Source organism: Ursus arctos, unplaced genomic scaffold, assembly GCF_023065955.2.
Source record: "Ursus arctos isolate Adak ecotype North America unplaced genomic scaffold, UrsArc2.0 scaffold_8, whole genome shotgun sequence".
Classification (NCBI taxonomy): Eukaryota; Metazoa; Chordata; class Mammalia; order Carnivora; family Ursidae; genus Ursus; species Ursus arctos.
This window is the reverse complement of record NW_026623100.1, coordinates 2306793-2328393: the sequence shown is the minus strand read 5'-3', so window position 1 is coordinate 2328393 and position 21601 is coordinate 2306793. Positions and strand designations below refer to the sequence as shown.

Genomic DNA, 21601 nt, shown 5'->3' with positions numbered 1-21601 from the left:
AATCTGAATCTAACACCCATCAGTCTCATCATAACCAGCAGAAAGTGGTGAGGTAGAGGATCAGTTTTCCTTGCCTGTATTCTCCCCCCTTAATGGACATCTGCCATTTAGAATTCCCCTTAGTTTGCCATGTTCTGCTGTTCCCCAAGACCCATGCTAGCATACCTTCATATGGATATGTGGGAACACAGAGATGATGCAAAGCACTACACAAATATGAGATATTATTTACCAAGTCTCTGACACATTACCTCTTATTTAGCCATTATTTATTGCTCTCCCAATTCCCTACATATTCTCTTAAGTAATAGGACAGACTGAGGACATAATGAGATATACCTGGGAATCAAACAGTCCTCAAAAACACCCTATTAATTTTTAACTCACCTCGTTGCTGTGAGACCAGCAACAGGAGACATCAGGACAGGTAAACATCCCAACATAATCAATTCAGTAAAGGCCCAAGAGGTGATTCATCCACTTCAGAGATAAGAAGTACTGAAAGAAGAGAGGGAACAAGAAGAAAAGGGGAGAGAGCAGAGAAGAGGAAGGAATAAGAATGAATAAAGTCCTTACTTTGGTATTTGAGTAAGTATTGAAACATTTCAAATTTATTATGTTTAGTGGCTGTTGATGGAATTGTGTCATAATAAATGAAGTACTTGTAAATGATGCAAAAATAAAAAATACTAGAACAAATTTTCATTGATTCTGCTATTTAGTTCTGATAAAAACTAGGGACACCATATTTTCAGCATGAGATTAATATTTTCATGAGTAATATTAGCAACTTTTTTGGCATTCCTTTCTTTGCAGAAGGCTTGCCTAGACCAGGGCACAAGTGTAAAGACGATTCATATGTTTTGCATTCACATTCAATATTTTATATTCATTCAATAAAGCTCCCTGTGGTTTGAGATCTGAACCAATTACCACCAGCCAGAGAGTTGTTGCTAATAGTCGACAGTTTCAAACTTTGGGAACCCAAGGGAAGAGTGAATTCCACAGAGGTCTTTAGTTTTGGCACACTCCTGCATCACATGGCCTGGTTATATCAATGGCAAAATATTCACAATACCTTGCCAGGGATTAAAATGTTACTATTGGTGACTCCAACCTGTAATAATCATATAGCATGTGCGACTTCAACCAACTATCCCAATCTTTAAAGACTTTTTGTGGCCACATTTTGCAGACTTTCATTTTATTGTTAGACAGTGCCTCCAACCAACAGACAGGTTATGCAGGCCCTTCCTCAAATAAGTCGTTCTCTCTAAGCAAACACTCCAGAGAGTTGGAAGTTAACATGTAAATACTGATTTTCATTTTAAGTCTTTCTAAAATGTGCAGTTGACTTTACTGTTATAACTGTAAGTTGTCATGCTAGAGCCTTGGAGGCTGACAGCATGGACCAGAGGGCTGAATGACCTTTCTTCTCTTCCTAGAGGCAGTGACAGCCAGACCCAACACTAACCTGCGTGTTAGTAGGTATGCTTTTAGAAAAAATCACTTCCTCCCATAGTCATCATCTTCAGACTGTAGAGCTCTGTGAAATGGAAAGTGCCTGGACTCTGCAGTCAGACACAAATGGAATGGAGTCCTCACTTCACCCTTTACTACCCTCTGAAGTTGAGGCCCTCATTTTACTTCAAGTTTTCCACCTAAATTAGAGACACAACTTCCTACCTGAAACTATTAGCACAAAGATTAAATATGACATTTGCTGCCATCCTGAAAACTTTTTAATAGCTTCCCCTTTATCTACACAGTATCTAACTTAAGTTCCTTTGCAACATCTAAGGTCTTGCAAGACTGGCCCTTGCCCTTCTCCTCTTACACCATTCCTTGCACTCCCCCTTCCCTCCAGCAATGCTGCCCACTTCCCCCAGAAAACACCTTACCTCTCTGTGCAAGCTCCTCTACCTAGGTCACCTTGCTCTCTGTCACTTGGCCAACCTCAGTTCATCCTTTAGGCTTCAGTTTAAATGTCTTCTTTATTCCAGAAGACCTCTCTGGAAGTCCAGTCTGACTTCAGTGCTCCTTCTCCAATGCTCTAGAACACTGTACCCATACCCCCATTAAAGTAAGTATCATACTATATTCTAATTGCCTTATCGCATATCTACCTCTGCATCAGACTGCAAATTCCCTGAAAGCAGAGACTGTGTCTTTCCATTAAGGCAGTCACAAGATCCTACACATGGAAGGTACTTAGTAAATGGGAATTCCTCCTCCCCTCTTCATCTGTAGGGATACCTTCATCAATGGCCAAAGTCTGCTCTCAGTCTCCATCCTTTCTTCCCATTGTTAATGCTGACTACTGCCTCCTCTGATCTTCTCATTTCTGAAAGCAGCTAAATTCTGGTCCAGGAGAAACATGAGGGTTTAGACAGACACAGCAGGGAAGTGAGGAGAGAGAGACCAGTAAAATTACCAATTCTATATATCTCCCACTGGCTATCTTTTGTTAACCTTTTGTTTCCTTTTAGCAATGAACATTAAAGCTTGAAAAGAGAAAGAGCCTGTGTGCTTATTTTCAAATGAGCAAAGAGGAAGGCAGGGAGAGCACACCCCACTCGCTCTCCACTTGCTGGGAACAGAGGCAGGCGGTGACTGTTTCACAGAAAAAAAGGAAACTGCCTCAGGACCTGGGAACACTGACAAGCAAAAGCAGCCCCCGGTTCTGAGAAGGATGTCTCCCTGTTGTTCTCACAAACTGTTTCAGAGATAAGGGTGCCCCTTCCCCTTTAGGGACCTTACCAGTCAATCAGGATTTCTAACACATTAGCTATAGTTGCTTCCCTGCCATTCTTGCCCTTCTTCACTGATGCTGGGAGTTCAAAGACCCCTTTTTTGGCACCAAGATACTTTTCTTTCTTTTCTCATTTGAGTAAACTGGATATTAGAAAACACGCTGTATTGCGATATGCTGTAGCACAATGAAGTAAGCTTCTCATGAAACACAGTATGAAGAGGCCCATATGTGCCCACTCTCTCTCCCTGGCCCTAAATCCCTCAACACTAATAAGGATAGGTCAGGGCCAAGCACACATAAAAGTCTCACCTAAGACACTGGACTTATACCAATTTGTGTTTATTCACTGCTTTTCATACTGAAATTTTTATGTGTCATTTCCTTACCCATAGTCACCTACAAAGCAGTGCCATCTCCACAAAACAAGCTGAGTAAATCTCCAGGCCTAGAAAAGGAACCTACAAAGATGCTAATAACTAGGAAGTGCAAACAGTACACATTTGCCCACAAACCAGTGGAAAAGAGTCTGGAGGTGACTCAGCTTATGTGGGATTCTGAAAGGCTTTCTAGTTCAGTCATCTTTCTAATCCCACTCATTAAGCTTCCAGAGTTTTTCTGTTTTGAAGTTAGATTTAGCTACATCTTCTTGCCTACCTAGAGTTTCCAAATAAAATACAGAACACCCAGTTACATTTATAGTTCAAACAACAAATAATTTTTTAAGCTTACGTATGTCCCAAATATTGCATGGGATATACTTATATTGAAAACTCATTCATTATTTATCTGAAATTCAAATGTAACTGGGGGTTCTGTGTTTTGACACAGTTTATTTTTCCAAGAATATAAAGAATTCTTGCATTTATGTATTAAGGAATTATCTGAGATTAAAGATTCCTACATCCTTACTTCACTTAGAGTTCATAACCAATCCCAATCTCTGGAGCTGATTAAAGTAGCAAGTATTAATACAATTCATTTCAGTTTCATTTATTTCCCTGCTTACTTCTGGAACAGAGTATTACAAAGATCCATAAAGCAATCAAAATAGAGGGGTACCTGGGTGGTTCAGTTGGTTGTGTCCAACTCTTAATCTCAGCTCAGGCCTTGATCTCAGGATCGTGAGTTCAAGCCCCACACTGGGCTCCATGTTGGGTGTGGAGCCTACTTTAAAAAGAAAAAAAGAGCAATCTAAATAGAATAAGGTAGAATGGAAACAAGTTATGAGTAAACCACAGATGTTTCTCAATCCCAGCACAGTCTGGATGTCAAGTTTTATTGATTATGGCTTTATTGTTCCTTCTTCCTGTTTTGGTTTGAAGGCTTGCATAACAAATGAGGCATTTTTAATGAACCTAAGCTAAATATTGATTCAAGGAATGAATGCAATTCCAATTAAATTTTATTCAATACAAACTCAGCTCACTTTCCATTAGTTGTCTTTTATTTTTTTATTTTTTAATGTTTTTTTATTATATTATGTTAGTCACCATACAGTACAACCCTGGTTTCTGATGTAAAGTTCGATGATTCATTAGTTGCGTATAACACCCACTGCACCATGCTATACGTGCCCTCCTTACTACCCATCACCAGTCTATCCCATTCCCCCACCCCCCTCCCCTCTGAAACCCTCAGTTTGTTTCTCAGAGTCTATAGTCTCTCATGCTTCATTCCCCCTTCTGATTACCGCCCCTTTCTTCTCTTTCTTCCCCTACTGATCTTCCTAGTTCTTATGTTCCATAGATGAGAGAAACCATATGATAATTGTCTTTCTCTGCTTGCCTTGTTGAATACATCTTTTAAGAATAATATAGTGCCCTTCTGTGTCTCTAACTACAGTCTTTAGTTTAAAATCCAATCTGTCTGATATGAGAATTGCTACCCCAGCTTTCTTTTGAGGTCCATTGGCATGAAAGATGGTATTCCATCCCTTTACTTTCAGTCTGGATGTATCTTTAGGTTCAAAATGAGTCTCTTGTAGACAGCAAATGGATGGGTCATGTCTTTTTATCCAATCTGCAACCCTGTGGTGTTTTATGGGAGCATTTAGGCCATTTACATTGAGACTGATTATTGAGAAATATGATTTTAATGATGCCATGTTGCCAGTAAAGTCTTTGTTTGTATAGATTGTGACTTTCTGTTCTGTATCACTCTTGGGGCCTTTTTACTTTCATAGAACCCCCCTTAATATCTCCTGTAGCGCTGGTTTCATGGTTACGAAATTGGTCAATGACTGGCAATTCTGGAAGGTCTTTATTTCTCCATCAATTCTGAATGACAGCCTTGCTGGATAAAGGATCCTTGGCTGCATGTTTTTCTCTGAAAGAGCTTTAAAAATGCCCCCCCCCCCACCCTTTCTCTCATTCCAGGTCTGTGTAGACAGGTCTGACGTAATTCTGATACCTTTGCCTTGGTACATGAGAAATTTCTTTGCCCTGGCCGCTTTCAATACTGTATCCTTAGATCTAATATTTGCGAATTGCACTATGACGTGATGTGGCGTAGGTTTGTCGTGGTTGAGCTTGGGAGGGGTCCTCTCTGCCTCTTGGACACGGATGTTTGTTTCCCTTGCTAGATTAGGGAAATTTTCAGCTACAATTTGTTCAAATATCTCTTCTAGACCTCTGTTTTTCTCCACCCCCTTGGGGATGCTGATGATTCTGACATTGGAACGTTTCATTGAGTCAGTAATCTCCCATAACCTACATTCCTGAGCATGGATTTTTTTTTAGTCCAGATTCTATTTTAGCTTTTTCTTCTACTAACCCATCCTCCAATTCGCTAATATGTTCTTCTGCCTCATTCATCCTGGCCTTCAGAGCCTCTAGTTTTGACTGCATCTGGCTCATAGAATTTTTAATTTCTGCCAGGTTCGCTCTCATTTCCGCCCTTAGAGAGTCTATATTCTCATTAACATTTTCGTTAATACTTTTTTCAAGTCTACACATCATCTTGACCGTTGTTACTCTGAATTCCATTTCTGATAATTTGGTTATATCCATATCCATTAGTTCTGTGACAGAGGCCACAGACTCATTGTCTTTTCTTTGCTGGGGGGGATTTCTCCTTCTCGTCATTCTGATGAAGAGAGGTTGCGGGGTTGTCCAGAGCCCAAATTATTGACCAGGACCCAGGTCTTGCACCCTTGTTTTATAGGGATCTTAGGGATGTGGGCTTCTTGATTTTTCAGCCTGCCTTCTGGCAGAGGGGCCTGCCACGGCAATCCTCAGGCAACCCTGTTTGGGTAGAGTCTCCGTGTCCCTGCAAGGGGGGATAGGGATGGGCACACTGTGAGCCGGTATTTCCAGGCTTTTGTTCTCTGGCAGCTTTCCCTGGCGGTGTGCTGTGCCTCTTCTGAGAGTCAGAGCAGCAGCTGCCGAATCTCAGCCTCTGTCTCAGAACAGAGGGATCACGGACCGTTCTCCACTGATGTTCTGGCCACTTTAACTCTGCTTCTGTTGGTGCTGCTAAACCCTACAGTGTCCCGGGATGAGCGCCCCACACCCGGCGTCACAGCCCTCACTTCCAGGGCCGGTGCATCTCTGTCCTTTGTGTTTCTAATACCGCCAGCCGCCAGCCACCAGCCGACCCTGCGCGCTCCGGAGCTCCCGGTCTCAGTCTGGTTCCAGTGAGCACACCGGAGCTCCGGTTTTCAGACTGGTCACGTGCGTTCCCCGGCTCTCGGTCTCAGTCTGCTCTCTCACGGGTGCCGGTCCGCGAGTCTGCCCGCTCCCCCGCGCAGGTGGCTACCGTTTCCCGGCGCCCAAACACGGTGGCTCGCTCCCCCTTCTGTTTATCTTCCGATATCTGTGTGCAGTTTCACGGCTCCCTGCTTCATACCTCAATACTCAGCGCTGGAGATGTTCATTTGCAGAGATCCAGATGTATCTTCCTGCGTCTCAGGCTGATTCCGTGGATGTTCAGGCTGGTCTGGTACCTATCCAACTCGACTCAGGGGACCGGCTAAAAAAGGGGTCCCCTACTCCTCCGCCATCTTAACTCCCTCCCCCCATTAGTTGTCTTTTATAACAGTTTATTGAACTAAAATATATTTTAGACAGATTCCTTTTGTGAAAACACTAAAAAAGAACCTATTTAAGGAGAGGTACCAGCACTCTGACTTTTCTTAGAAAAACAGATTAGAAATCCCAGTCATAATTTTTTCAAATGGATCACATTTGTGGTCTGAATGGGTTACTAAAGTTTGCAACTGGGACATCTAACAAGTGCAGAGAGTTGGAATCTCTTTTCCAACCCAGAAAAAAAAAACAAACAGTAACAGTCAGAAGAAAAAGAAGTAGAAGTAGTAGTCATATACTGTAGTAGTAGTTTGGGGAAGAATTGGAAGAGGAAAGGGTATAACTTCATCTTTGGTGCCCAATGTGTGACAAGTCTGTAGGCCCACAGCTACTAGGAGTTGGCATAGAATTCAATACAGTCAGTCTGTCTTCTGTCTTTAGACTACCAAGCCATAGCCACCAGGCTCACCTAATCCCCACAATAGTGATGCCTCAGAGAACTCACTTCTTCCATTTTCTACTTAGGTTTACTCATTCTTTATCTCAAGAAATAGTGGCATGCTAGGCACTAGGCATAGAGCTGGCATGGAGTGAGAAGACAAGACAGAGCCCAAGCCGTGTTTTACACATCTAAGAGTATAGGATAGGAGGTGGAAAATGTTAACAAGTAAATAAGCAAGACTAAATTCTGATGGCTGTTCTAAAGGAAAGGAAGGTGCCACAAGCAAGGAAATAGGAGGGACCTAGTTCAGACGACACTGAAATTCAGGGAAAGCCTCTCCAGAAAGGGTACATTTAGGGAAGACATTAAAAAAGAGTTGGCGGAAGCTAAAAAACCAAACAAGAACCAACCAGGCAATAGCCAAGACAGTATCAGCAGAACAAAGGCAGCGTCAACATAGGAGGGAGCCCGGGGCCTGCCAGGATGAGAACAAAGGCCTTTCTGGCTGCAGTCCTATAGGAGGTGAAGGCCCTTATGGGATGCTGTAAAGGTTTGGGTGAGAAGGGCTTTAAGCAAAAGTGAAATTCCTGATTGCCCAAACCAGAATGGATTCTGAAAAAGCCTAAGGCAAGAAAGATATTCCAACAATAATTATCTGACACCTATCGATAGGGTGTTCTGCAATTCAATTCAGTTTTGACAGTAACTACCTAGAGTTAGTGCAGACCCCAGGTTAAGGAAAAGTTATTCACAAAACTGCCCCCACTTCAGATGCCAGCCACAGTCTTGGGACCATCTGCACTTCTGACAAACCAGCTATAAATTTGGAGTTTCCCATGACCCCTTAGGTTCAACAATTCACTAGAATGAATAACTTACAGAACTCACCGAAAGCACTATACCTACAATTGGAGTTTATCCTAAAAGATACAGATCAGGAATAGCCAAATGGAAGAGACGCCCAGGGCAAGTTCTTGATGGAGAGGGAACACAGAGCTGCCATGCCTTCTTCCCATGGAATCCGGATATACCACCTTCCAAGCACATCAATATGTTCACCAACCAGGAAGCTCCACTGAGCATCCGTGAGCAGTTTTATTGAGGTCTTATCATGTCATTGGCCACAATACGGGACTCAGTCTCTAGCCTCTCTCTTTTTGTTAGAGGTTGGAGATGGGACTGAAAGTTCTGACCCTCTAATCACCTGCTTGATCTTTCTGGTGTGGCCAGCCTGTCCTCTGAAACTATCTAAGGGGCCCACCAGGAGTCACCTCATTAGCATAAGCTCAGGAATAGTCTAAAGGGACTCATTATGAATAACCAAATATACTCCAATCACTCAGGAACTTCCAAGAGTTTTTGAAACTCTGTGCAAGGAACCAGAGACCTACTAAGACCTTCTTGCCAAGAGCCCACAGAAATTTCCCTTTAACCTTTCAGGGAAGTTACTCTATATATTGCTATCTAATTCCACGAGCAAATTCTCTGTAACTTTTTAATTGGCTTAAAATTCACAGAAGAAACAATTAATGAATATCTGTGAAGTTTTTTATGAACACAAAGATGAAAAACATAAACAACTAACTCTTGTTAAATTGACACAGAAGAGCAGGACTGAACATGAACATGATACAGCAGCCAGGATTTGGGAGGGCCTCTGGTATTACATCATCGCCTGGCTGGGAGGCGGGCTGGAGCTCATTAAGAAAACGCCTGTGTACAAAGGCCTAAACTGTAGTTCCAAGCTTCCTGGAACTTGGGCGGGCAGATCTGTAGCTATTTTCCCCCTTGACTGCCAGCCATCCCCAGGCTGTCCAGGAAGAACCTGCAGACTGTTTTGCATTGTCTGTACAATAAATAGAATTCAGCTTTGTGCTGATTGAGCAGGAACATTTTATCTGGAGCAGTACTCTGATTTCTGACACTAATGGCCTTAAACAAAATGGAGGATTTTAAATTTGATGGAACAGAGCGCCTGGCTGTCGACTATGTGAAGGGGATTCTGCAACCCACACCTACCTGTGACATGTGGGATCAGATCTGGAACTTCCAAGCCAAGTCTGATGATCTGCTTATTGCCACCTATCCCAAAGCAGGTAGGTAGAAGGGTGGGGGGGAGGGTGAAGAAGAAAATTAGGAAGGTGAGTGGGGAAAATACTAATAATGAAATAAAGAAACTGATCTGGGTTGGAAAATTGTTTACTGGACAGACTGATATGGCTAGGTCAAATCACTTGTGGAAACTGAAACTACAGAAAAAATATTAAAATGATGCACAAAATTTTAAGAATTTCATTCTTCCTATAGTGTACATATTTTTTTTACTTCCCCAGGAGAGAGTGATTCAAACAGCCAAGAACTAACGGACTAGATATGTTGATTTGTTTGTTCCCAGTGCAGGCTCTTATTGCAGAGCCTGTTTAAAAAAAAAAAAAAAAAAACCCTGCTTTGTGTGTGTAAGCTAAAAGATCCTAAGGCTGACTAGTGGAAGAATTAGAGGAGCTTTGGTCTTGCAATGCTGATTTCACCCCAGCAGCCTCCAGAAGCCCTCAAAATCTCCCAGTTCAGAGTCTGAGAACTATTCTTGTCGATTTCTATCTTCCCTTGTGGTATGTTGTGAACCTACTTCCTTGTTTCAATAATAAATTTAACAAAAGTTGCTATAGAAGTAAGACTTCTTGAGCCCAGCCACTGTATCATAAAAAGTTTAGGATGAACAGGGGAAAATAGTTCTCTGCAGATACTTGTGCACATCTACGTATATACTAAAAATACACTATTCAATTCGCACCCAGATTGCATATACATTTGGTCTTTGCAAGATCAAGCTCCCTGCCAATAACTCCTCTTACACACACACACACACACACACACACACACACACACACACAGATGTTCACATCAGAACACACATATGTACACACACACCAAAAAATCTAAACCTAAGCATTTTCTGAGATTGTATGTTCAAACCCTTCGAGTCTTTATCTCTAATGATCCTGGTAAAAGATTCTGCCAGCAGGTGGCAGACTCTATTTTTATCCATCAGTTTCATATCGGTCCTAATTTTCTAATCTTAATCATGAGACTGTTCAGAATTAATCTTTCCTAATGTGAATGTAAAAGTAATCACTGGTGAGAATCACATCTCACAGTCTTAATTGTGTCCACAACTCTATCATCATTTCAGTACATGTTTACATCATTTAAATATAATGCTTAAAAATTAATCTTTTCTCCACCTGCCAAATGTGAGCAGTAAGATTTGGTTCATTTAAGGTTTTCATGGGTTAGGGTTAATAGGGCTTGAATGATTTAAATAACACACTCAAAAAAAAATGCTTGCCAGTTAATGTAACATTTAATCATCACTAAAACCTTACCCATTAATAAAGGTTATATTTATTAGAGGGAAGAAGAAATAAGTATAGACGAAAAATGTGGTTTACACCTAAATTTTTTAAATAATAATAAATACTCTGGGAATGAGCCAAAAGAAAAATATATTATAAAATCACTGATTTCTAGAGGATGAATTGAGAAGTCATTCCACTCATTCCCAAACCTCTAGCAACATATGAATCTGCTCCAGTGCTAGCTGGCATTAAATGGCTGTAAATTCAGAGTGAACACATAAAATAACTACAAATAGCTCTCTCTTTGATTAGACAGCTAAAGAAATATTGGTCCTTTATCCTGTAATGAAAGAGTTAATACCAGAAATTATTAAAGACCTAACTCATCTAGGATATAAAATGTAGTGTTTTTTTTTTCATTGTTTCCTAACTTATGCCCTTCCTGTAGAACCAAAAGCACTGAATTGACAGTATGAGAAAAGGCATCCGTAATGAGAGCTGGTGTCAGAGAATACAGGAAAATCAGCCCAGATCCAGGATTTAGAGAACCATACTAAAATTGTCAAACATCTTCCCAACATGGATTTGTCAAAATATCTGGTACAACAGTTTCTCATCAAAGTATGAAGATTCAGTTGGTAGGAACTATATCAGTCAGAATCAGGCAGCACACAGAAACTGACTGAGGCTGAAGACAGAGGCCCTTCTTCCAGTGGCTGCTTGGGTTCAAGGCACTAGGTAGCAAAACCTGGTATGGCCTATGCAAAATTTCTATCTGTTGGAGCTGCCATCAGTGTCACCACCTCGGGAAGAATGACCTCTACCTCTCTTCCACCTTCCAGTGCATTTCATCAGCAGAATCTAAATAGTATTCAAAATCTTAGGGGTGAAGAAGTCTAGGGAATACACGTTTTAGACTTTCAGTCCCTGAGATAAGGGGAAAATTGAGAAAACGTTGAAAATGGATACTAAGTACTAATGATCAATATCAAGCCCAGGTACTAATCGTTCATTTGTTCATTCAGCCAACACATAGTAAATACCTCCTATGTCGCAGACCCTCACTATGCGCTTGGGAAACAGTTTGAAAACCACAGAGTGATGACTCTCCAGGATATTGTAATCAGCTGAAAAAGACCTTTCATTCTGTCTTTCTTAGAACAATGCAGCTACATCAATAGATAACAATCCAAATTAATGATTGTGACAGGCAAAAAAATGAATGCATATTTATCAATATAATATCCACTCCAAATTGCAACCTTTGCATAAAAATTCATATTATGATAACACAAGACATAAATAAAAATGGTGTTTTCTGAATTCCACTATAAACCTAGCTTTAAAATTCAGAGAAGTTCTGTAATAAGTATAATAATATCTTAAGAAATATAATATACTAAATGTCTATGCATCTTCCTCTTACATGTGGAATAAGGAACAACATGGACTCAGGAGATAGTGGACTTAATACAAAATGAAGGCGATATTGAGAAAAGTCAACGAGCACCTACTCACATACGAATTCCTTTCATCGAATGGATAATCCCATCCATAGGATCTGGTAAATATCAAATAGCCACATTTGACTAAGGTCCTAAATGTACACCTAGGATTTTTACTATCACATAGCCCTCTCAAAATTCTAGGCATTCAAGCTGAAAAAATAATTAATACAATCACTTTGAAAAACTGGGAAAAAATTAAATTCTGGGCATTCAAACAATTACTAATGAGTTCTGTGACTTTGCATTTTTCTAACTATGTCTGGCCATTGTTGTACTCCAGACATCTTCTAATGGGGTTACTGCTTATAGAAAAGTTAAGCTTTATTCTCCAATAATTTTATCCCACACGGATAAGCCCAAGTAAGATAATCTTATGGTGGAAGGGTTTGAATTTTTTGGGTTCTTATTTATCTAGTTTCTTGTTTGTTATGGTTAAAAACTGTTCCAGCTTTAAAAAAAAAACAGGCTAGAAATAGTCTCTCAGATCAAATTTACAGTTATAGTGCTCTCACAGGTGACTTGAATTGTTCAATTGTTCCTGAAATAGTAATAATGGAAGCGGCAAGATTTTGAAGCAAATAGAAATAGTGGAAAGTGATCAAAAATCAATTTTACAGGTTTGGACCAAGCTAATGAAATGCCCTCACCACGGACCCTGAAAACACATCTTCCCATCCACTTGCTGCCACCATCCTTCCTAGAAAAAAACTGTAAGGTAAAAAGCTAAAGAAATTCACAATTTACTTCTTAGAACAACCCTAGGGTGGTCTTCAATTTCCTCTTAAAACACTTTACTTGTTGGAGCACCTGGGTGGCCCAGTCGGTTAAGTATCTTACTCGGTTTCAGCTCAGGTCATGATCTCAGGGTCTTAAGATTGAGCCCCACATCAGGCTCCATGCTCAGTGAGGAGTCTGCTTGAGATTCTCTCCCTCTCCCTCTGCCCCTCACCTCTGCTTCTCTCTTTCTTTCTCAGAAATAAATAAAAAATCTAAAACAAAAAAAAAAACACTTCACTTGTTAAAGAACAGAGAGTCTATCTCTTCATAATAATCGATACAAATTGATTTGAATCTTTTTCAATTCCCACAGAAACCAAGATCACAAGAACACAGCATTAGAAAATCTCATCTGTATGGAATGCATCCACTTGAACATAATTTGTGTGGGCAATAACTACGTATAAGTCTAATCCTATTTTTGCTTCTTTCCCTCCTCCTGCCATTCTTAGATAATCTATGTAGCAAGAAATCCAAAGGACAATATGGTATCTTATTACCATTTCCAAAGAATGAATAAAGCTCTTCCTGCTCCAGGAACCTGGGAAGAGTATTTTGAGAATTTTCTGGCTGGGAAAGGTAAGATAATTCAGCTTTGTTTCCTTCTTTTCTCAAAATCCTCAAACACTCTAAAAAGAAAGAATCATTTCCTTAGAACACCCAGGGCTCTGCCTGCTATCCTGTGAAAAAATCATCAGTGTGATACACTCCCTCTCTTTAAGAACTTTCCTTTCAATGTAATATTTGTTTGTTGAGCTTCTGTGATTCATTACCCTGTTTTTCATCCCTCCTTGCAGTGTGCTGGGGTTCTTGGCATGACCATGTGAAAGGATGGTGGAAAGCCAAAGACCAACACCGCATTCTCTACCTCTTCTATGAGGACCTGAAGAAGGTGAGAGGCAATGCTATCTAATGTGTTCCTATTGGACCATAAGACATTTAAGTCAAAATGTATGGACCACACTGGGGACTCACAGATTGAAACAGGGAATAGAAAATGCTGCATTTCATTGGCTGCTGCTGTCAGTAGCATCAAAACACACATAGCATATCATGAGTTTACCTATCACGTAGTTTCACCTCCAACTTCCTGGTGTTCCCCAGAGCATATCCCATATGGTATACCTTTTCCAGACAGGCAAAACATGAGTGATACCTTTTTTTCCCTTTCATGTCTATCTTAAAATTCTGTTTAGAAAGGAAAACATTTTTTAGTACATTTCAGGCTTTTTCATTAGTACTTGAGAAACATAATAATTTTAAGAAATGGTTTAAGAATTTAGGGTGTGGGGCGCCTGGGTGGCACAGCGGTTAAGCGCCTGCCTTCGGCTCAGGGCGTGATCCCGGCATTCTGGGATCGAGCCCCACATCAGGCTCCTCCGCTATGAGCCCGCTTCTTCCTCTCCCACTCCCCCTGCTTGTGTTCCCTCTCTCGCTAGCTGTCTCTATCTCTGTCAAATAAATAAATAAAATCTTTAAAAAAAAAAAAGAATTTAGGGTGTAATGGAAAATACTAATGATTTAGATTCAAAATTCTTGAATTCAAGTTCTGGCTTTACCACCTACTGGCAATTATTCTTGGTGAGGACACTTAACATCTTAGAGACTTACTTAGTTTCCCTAAGTGCAAAAACTAGATAGTAATATATACTCTTCCAAGATCTACTATGAGGACTAAATAAGATGATGTTCATGGGAGTTACTATATAATGATATAGTATCACTATACTATATAATATATATAATGATATACTATCATTATATTATAAATGATAATATGCTAAATACTATCTGTGGCTTAACGAAATACAGGGATCTAAAATTACAGTCTTTGTTCTTCAATTTATCATTGAAAGCCTTGGTACTCAAAAGGTGCTTCACAGATTAGCTGCTTGGGGCTCTCAGGACCACATCAGGCCTGCTAAGTCAGAATGTGCACTTTGTAAGATACCTAGGGGATTTGTGGACACATTAGTTTAGATGCACAACTCCTAAGTTCAATCACTGCTGGGCCTCATCTAGAGTTATTTCTACAGAAAATCAAAAGAGTGAAACAATCATTTTTCTGTTTTTTTAGTTGAGATATAATAGACATTTATCATTGTATTAGTTACAGGTGTACAACATGATTTAGTATTTATTGTGATATAAACACCACAACAAGTCCAGTTAACATCTATCACCACACATAGTTACAGAATTTTTTTCTTGTGATGAGAATTTTTAAGATCTATTTTCTTAGCACCTGTCAAATATATAACACAGTATTATTAACCACAGTCACCATGCTGTACATTACATCCCCAGGATGTACTTATTTTAGAACTGGAAGTTTTATCTTTTGACCACCTTCACCCATTTTGCCCCCCCATTCTCACTCCCCACTCCCCACTTCTGGCAACATCAGTCTCTTCTCTGTGTCTATGAGTTTGTTGTTGCTTAGATTCCACTCTAGTTTTTTCAAACAGGAAAAGTCAGACATACCCCTATTTTAGTGTAGAGAGTTATCTACTCACAGAATTCTAGATTTAGATAGTTAAGAAATATTATGGCAGGGAGTTGTATGCTATAAGGGGAGAGTTTCCCTTTCATGAGTAGATATGACAAACTGAGGACACCACAGAAGGAAGGGTGCTATTAAATTCAGAATAGGAAAACTCCATGTAGGTGATGCTTGTCTACCAAAAGCATCATAGCAGAGTCAAAGTAAGGATATGTCACCAGGAATGACGCTCTTTTAACAAGGTACATCCTAATGTATTATGAATGCCAGGAAGAAATTTTATTGAACAGGTAGTCTAACCTCAGAGTCCCTAGTACCCTTTTAAATATTTCTGTGATCACATTCTGGAATGTCCCCTGACTCACTCAAAGCTCAATATTCTCACCACTCTTGCTGATTTCTAGTCTATGTGAGGCTAATTAAATTAAGTACTACTTCTTTTTTTAAGATTTTATTTATTTATTTGACAGAGAGAGACAGCCAGCGAGAGAGGGAACACAAGCAGGGGGAGTGGGAGAGGAAGAAGCAGGCTCCCAGTGGAGGAGCCTGATGTGGGGCTCGATGCCAGAGCACCAGGATCACGCCCTGAGCCGAAGGCAACTACGCCACCCAGGCGCCCCAAATTAAGTACTACTTTTGACATCCAAGCTTTTAAAGCAGAAGACACAGTTGTCAGGCTAAACCTTTCCACTTTCCCTCCCCTACCACTCCTTTTAGAGGTAGGGACTTCCCATAGCCACAGCTCCCCACAGTGGTGTGTCCTTCTGATGAAGAAACATTGGAACTGAGCTCCTCTCAGGGATACATAAACACCTGGACATGCTGGGTAGTAGACTTACTAGGCATAGGTGCCTCTTGAGTATCTCATGGGTGCAAAATACTCATCTCTTATTCTCTTCCTACCACTTACTGCCACTACTGAGATGGTCTGGGACTTTTCTATCAATGTCAGAAATACGAGACAGCCTCCTTAAATTGTCTGCCCATATGCTTTTGCAATGTCTTTGTTCTTATCATAAGTCTATGGACTCTCCCTCTTAGTCAATTGGCTGACCAAGACAACTCCCATAACTGACTCGCATAGGACACTTGGGCATAACTCTTAGTCAAGCATTCTCCATGCACTGCATGTCATTGTATAGTAAATGTTTCACTAATACCACTCAGTTTTTGCTTCCATGTTAGAGCAAGAAAAGCTTAGTAATTCCAGTTAATAAAAAAAAGAGAACAATATGGGTCATCATGTTAAAATGAGTCATTTCTGGATAGTTGAGTATTTGTGAGGGTTTTTTTTTTTTAAGATTTTATTTATTTATTTATTTATTTCAGAGAGAGAGATTGCATGAGAGCAGGGGGACGGGCACAGGGAGAAGGAGAAAATCTCAAGCAGACTCCACACTAAGCATGGAGCCCAACAGGGGCTCAATCTCATAACCCTGAGATCATGACCTGAGCCAAAATCAAGAGTTGGACACTTAACTGACTGAGCCTCCTACGTGCCCCTAAGATTTTTTTTTAATTTTAACTCATGACATGTTACTGGTTACTGTTATTTATTCATTTCAATATTCTTTTTAAACCAATTATCTTATGTCAAATCTTCACTTTTCTTTTGACTCTCATCATAGAATCCAAAGCATGAAATTCAGAAGGTGGCAGAATTTATTGGAAAAAACCTAGATGATGAAGTCCTAGATAAAATTGTCCATCACACCTCATTTGATGTTATGAAGCAGAATCCAATGGCAAACTATTCGTCAGTTCCTACTAAAATCATGAACCACTCTGTTTCTCCATTCATGAGAAAAGGTTTTTATATTTTCTTTTGGTCATGATCTTAAAGAATTATCCAATCTTTTACAGCTTTGAAGGAGTTTTCTATGGCTAAGAAAAATAAGATCTATAACAAATGCTTCTGGGAAAAGAAGTAGGAAACCAGAAATGAAATGAAAACAATTGGAGAGTGAGGTGTGGTGTCTACATCCAATTCCTTTATCCTCCCTTTCTCTCCAGAGATCTGCTGAGAAGGTGAAAAACAGAATTAAGACAGATGGGGCAAAGAATCCATTTTATAATGGATTTATAAGGGCTCTATGCTATCAGATTTATTCAAAAATACTTATTGAGTGGCTACTATGTGTCAGACACTGTTCTAGATAATGTTCAGAGCAGTGAACAAAACACAGAACTTTCTTCCCTCATGAATATTATACTCTAGACACAAACAAAATAAACAAGAATACCCAGGATAATAGATGATGGTAAGCACTATGGGGGGAAAAAAACAATCTGTGGAAACGTAACAAGGATTGCAATTGGAGAATTTGGGGGATCTTCTTTTTTGGTTTTCTTCCTCAAAACCATACCTTGAATTCTCTGACATACAAGACCTTCTCACTGGGTCTATAGATGGAAACTACAAGCATAAGCACCTACCACACTTTGATGTGCAAAGAGGGCAGGATAAAAAGACAAGAAATCCCCATAGGCCTGCTGTTTTAAATGTGGTAGTTTTATTTCCCCCATTAATGTGACTCAGTAAGTAATGAGCTCTCCCTATCCAACAAATCAGATAAGAATTCAAAATGAAATTGACAGATTAGCAACAGAAATATTTTGTCCAATATTGCCCCCCTAGGAAGTAGAGCAGAAATACTCACACAGAAACAGAAGAGTAGAGAAATGCAAACTGACTCTCTCCCACATGACTATTTCAGGGACAACTGGAGACTGGAAGAATCATTTTACTGTTGCTCAGAATGAGAGATTTAATGAAGACTATGAAAAGAAAATGGCTGATACCAATATAACTTTCCACTTCCAATTGTCATAAAAAAGAAAAGAACCAAAATATTTTTAGACTATTACCTAATTTATTGGTAATAATCAATAAAACTTTATTATCCAGACCACATGATATTGGATTCAGGTTCTCAGACTAGTTGTTTATTGTGTTTGCTTTTGTTCACTCTAAAAAATGTAGGGATAAAGCTAGCAGAGATTGGGGGCAAGGTTGAGAGTGGGAGCAGGATGGCAAAGTGGAAGGAAGAGGTTCAATAATTACTAGCTACGATCATGGCATCATTGTTGATTATCATTATACTTAAGTTTTCTATATATCATGTCTGTTGACATATTAAAAATGCTTCATTCCTTATATAAAAAACACTAAACTTTTCAGAGTAAGTATTGGTTCAGGCTAATTTTTAATGCATCACTAAGATATATAGATAGTGACTATTTCTCCGAGAAATTTCTTTGTAGGCAAGTAACCATCAAGTGACAGTTTCCCCATGAAACTTTCCAATTCACCTCAATATTCTTACTCTAATACATCTATCCCTATATCTTACCACATCCTATATACTTAAGTCTCTCTCTCACTCCAGCCAATGCTCTGATTGAGTCTTGGAGCCATATCTTGACTCACCTCCAGGGCATCCACAGCAATATCTGTCAGTTTTACCTGTATGGAGTCTCATTTGTATATCCAACCTTCTAGTTCAGAAACCTTTTACCTCCTGTCCATACTAGTATAAGCTTCCTAACTCATTTCTCTGTTTCTTGCACATCTACCAGGTTTACTTTCCTGAACTAAGATTTTGATTATATTTCTCTTTAGCTCTAAAAACTTCAGTAATTCTGAATTTTTACTGCTTGAAAGATAAATCCCATGCTTTTTAGCTATCAATTCAAAGGCAGCTATAATGATATGATATGGCGGGTCTCATCTCCTAAATCACTTTCCTAGCTTAATTTCACCTTCTAAACCACCTCCATCGTTCAGCAAATAAGCCTACTCACTGAGCCCTGATCACTACTAGTTTTATTTTCACCATGCCTCCATCTGAAATTTCCTTTCCTTTCTTTCTACCTATCCAAAACATATAATATGCTTCAATGACCAGTGCAAGTGGTTCATTCCTCCTGCAAATACTGAAAGCTGAAGAGAGCATTTGCATTTCTTTTTTTTATTTTGTTCAGTTAGCCAGCATATAGTACATCATTAGTTTTTTATGTAGTGTTCAACGATTCATTAGCTGTGTATAACACCCAGTTCTCATTATAACACGAGCATTTGCTTTTCTGAAGTCCTCTACACTTGGTATAATTATTTTGTGATTAATATTAAAGTATATTATATCTCTTGTATGTATATATTCTCTTTTATGCTTATTAAAATTTTTGTTTTTTCTTCAAGATAGAAATATTGCTATATATTTCATTGCACACCAAACAAAATATGACAAGCAAAAAAATAAGTAACTGAAAGAATATATCAGTCAAGGAAACTCTTACAAGCTAACTTTCTATATTTTAAGCAGTCCCCATAACAGCTATCATTTATAGCTGTTGTCCAATATACTAGCTACTAGCCACCTATTTAATGTAATTAAAACTAAATAAAATTCAGTTACTCATTTGCACACATGGCTAGTAGCTATCACTTGGATATTATAAAACATTTCTATCATCAGAGAAAGTTCTATTGGATAAGACATTTTATTTTTACAACAATCCTTTGAATGTGGCATTATTATCCCAAAGAGAAAACTAACACTAAAGTTCAGAGATATTAGTTAAGTTACTCAAATAAGAAATATTGGCATTTAGTTTCAAACATGGCTCCAATGCTTCCAAAATCTGCATTTTTAACTGTTCAAAATAGAGCCTCTCCCTTCTTGTTCCTGCCACAGTCTCATCACAGGTTCATCATTATCACTGCTAACTAAAGGCTGCCCAACTCAGACCCTGATCCAAAACCAACCAGACTGGCAAAAAACGGTCAGCCATTCCCCTCCATGATCAAGTGAAGCTTAACCATAGTCTACTGGATAGCTAAAGCATTCCCACGGTCTACATGCTCTGAAGTAGACAGAGCCTTAAGCCAACAACAGCCTCCCACCTGTCATCCACCACATGTGTCCAGTCTGAAATCTGTCCTTCATACGTTATATCTCTAAGTTTCCTCCGAAATTGGGTAAAATTTCTGCAGGCCCTTATTCTGCAGTGCCTTTTGTGGCTGTGTTCAGTTCTGCCCCCCATACCACCACTCCTCCAGGACACCAAAATCCATGCCCTGCCCTGCTGCCTCACAGAGACAACTCAGGGGAAGGGGGCTTGTGTCAGCCCATGGCTCTTGGACTTTTGACCTTGCACTCATGTTGCTACCTCTTACTGTCCTCCAATCCACCTATATAATCTTGGCAGGCAAAACCAATCTGTATATTTTGGTTACTTAGCCCTAGCCCCAAACAGACCAACTCAAACTAGCCTCAATTCAAACTAGCCTCTCCCCTTCAGTCTTTCAAAACTAGTGATTAGCATATTACGTTCTAGATCTAGTTTGCATTATTTCCATTTCAGCAGAAAATTACATAATGCATTTAGGCTTTGTAATCCTTCTGATACATAGAATCGACCAATGGAGTACACATTCTGTGTTGTTTTGTTTTGTTTTGTTATGTTTTGTTTTGTTTGAGGGGGAGAGAGAATGGGTGTCGGGCACAGGGAGAGAAAGAATCTTAAGCAGGCTCCATGCCAAGTGTGGAACCCAACATGGGGCTTGATCTCACTACCCTGAGATCGTGACCTGAGCCAAAATCAAGAGCTGGACACTTAACCAATGGAGCCACCAGCCGCCCCACACATTCTGTTTTCGCACATGGGAGCAATAACTTTTAACCCCTGTGGAGGAAGTTTAGGTTTGAATCAAGAAAATATTAAAGAAGATCAAACTGCATGTATAGAGATGAAAGAAGTAAAGTAGCTCAGAAAAATCAGTATTATAATTCTATATAAAACATTAAAAAGAATACATATTCTTACCAATGTTAAGAGACAATTTGGTGTGAATGAATCATAATGCTACCTAGCTCCTGTCTATTAGTAAAGTACCAATAGAAACATAATTTTTAAAATAAATACATTTCAGGCTACCCTACCTGCGTGGCTCAGTCAGTTAAGCATCCAACTCTTAATCTCAGCCCAACATGGAGCCCACTTTAAAAAAATAATAATAAAAATAAATAAATAAAATAAAAATACAAATAAATACATTTCACACCAATTCAAACTTAAATCCAGTGTTAGAGATATAAAAACTCACCCTATGATTAGAAACACCATAATAAAATAGGAAATTAGAAAGTAAATGGTTTCTGTCTTGCCAGACTCAGAGCACTAATGAAAAAGGCAGTATACTTTGAATGCCAAATCGAAAGACACTGAGAAC

At 39.4% G+C, this 21601-nt stretch overlaps 1 protein-coding gene across 1 annotated transcript; it reads left to right on the top strand.

Moving 5' to 3' along the window:
• The first annotated feature begins 8908 nt into the window (after positions 1–8908).
• LOC113267752 (sulfotransferase 1C4) lies at positions 8909–19566 on the top strand. The gene is made up of 7 exons (XM_026515929.4): positions 8909–9318; positions 12017–12142; positions 12704–12801; positions 13316–13442; positions 13661–13755; positions 16995–17175; positions 18084–19566. The coding sequence occupies exons 1-7, from the start codon at positions 9150–9152 to the stop codon at positions 18197–18199; spliced, it is 912 nt and encodes a 303-aa protein (XP_026371714.1). The 5' UTR covers positions 8909–9149; the 3' UTR covers positions 18200–19566.
• The last annotated feature ends 2035 nt before the right edge of the window (positions 19567–21601 follow it).

Coding starts and splice junctions, on each gene's coding strand:
- LOC113267752 (XM_026515929.4), top strand. CDS start 9,150: ATGGCCTTAAACAAAATGGAGGATTTTAAATTTGATGGAACAGAGCGC. Junction 9,319..12,016: donor TGCCACCTATCCCAAAGCAG/GTAGGTAGAAGG, acceptor ATGTGGAATAAG/GAACAACATGGACTCAGGAG. Junction 12,802..13,315: donor TCCTAGAAAAAAACTGTAAG/GTAAAAAGCTAA, acceptor TGCCATTCTTAG/ATAATCTATGTAGCAAGAAA.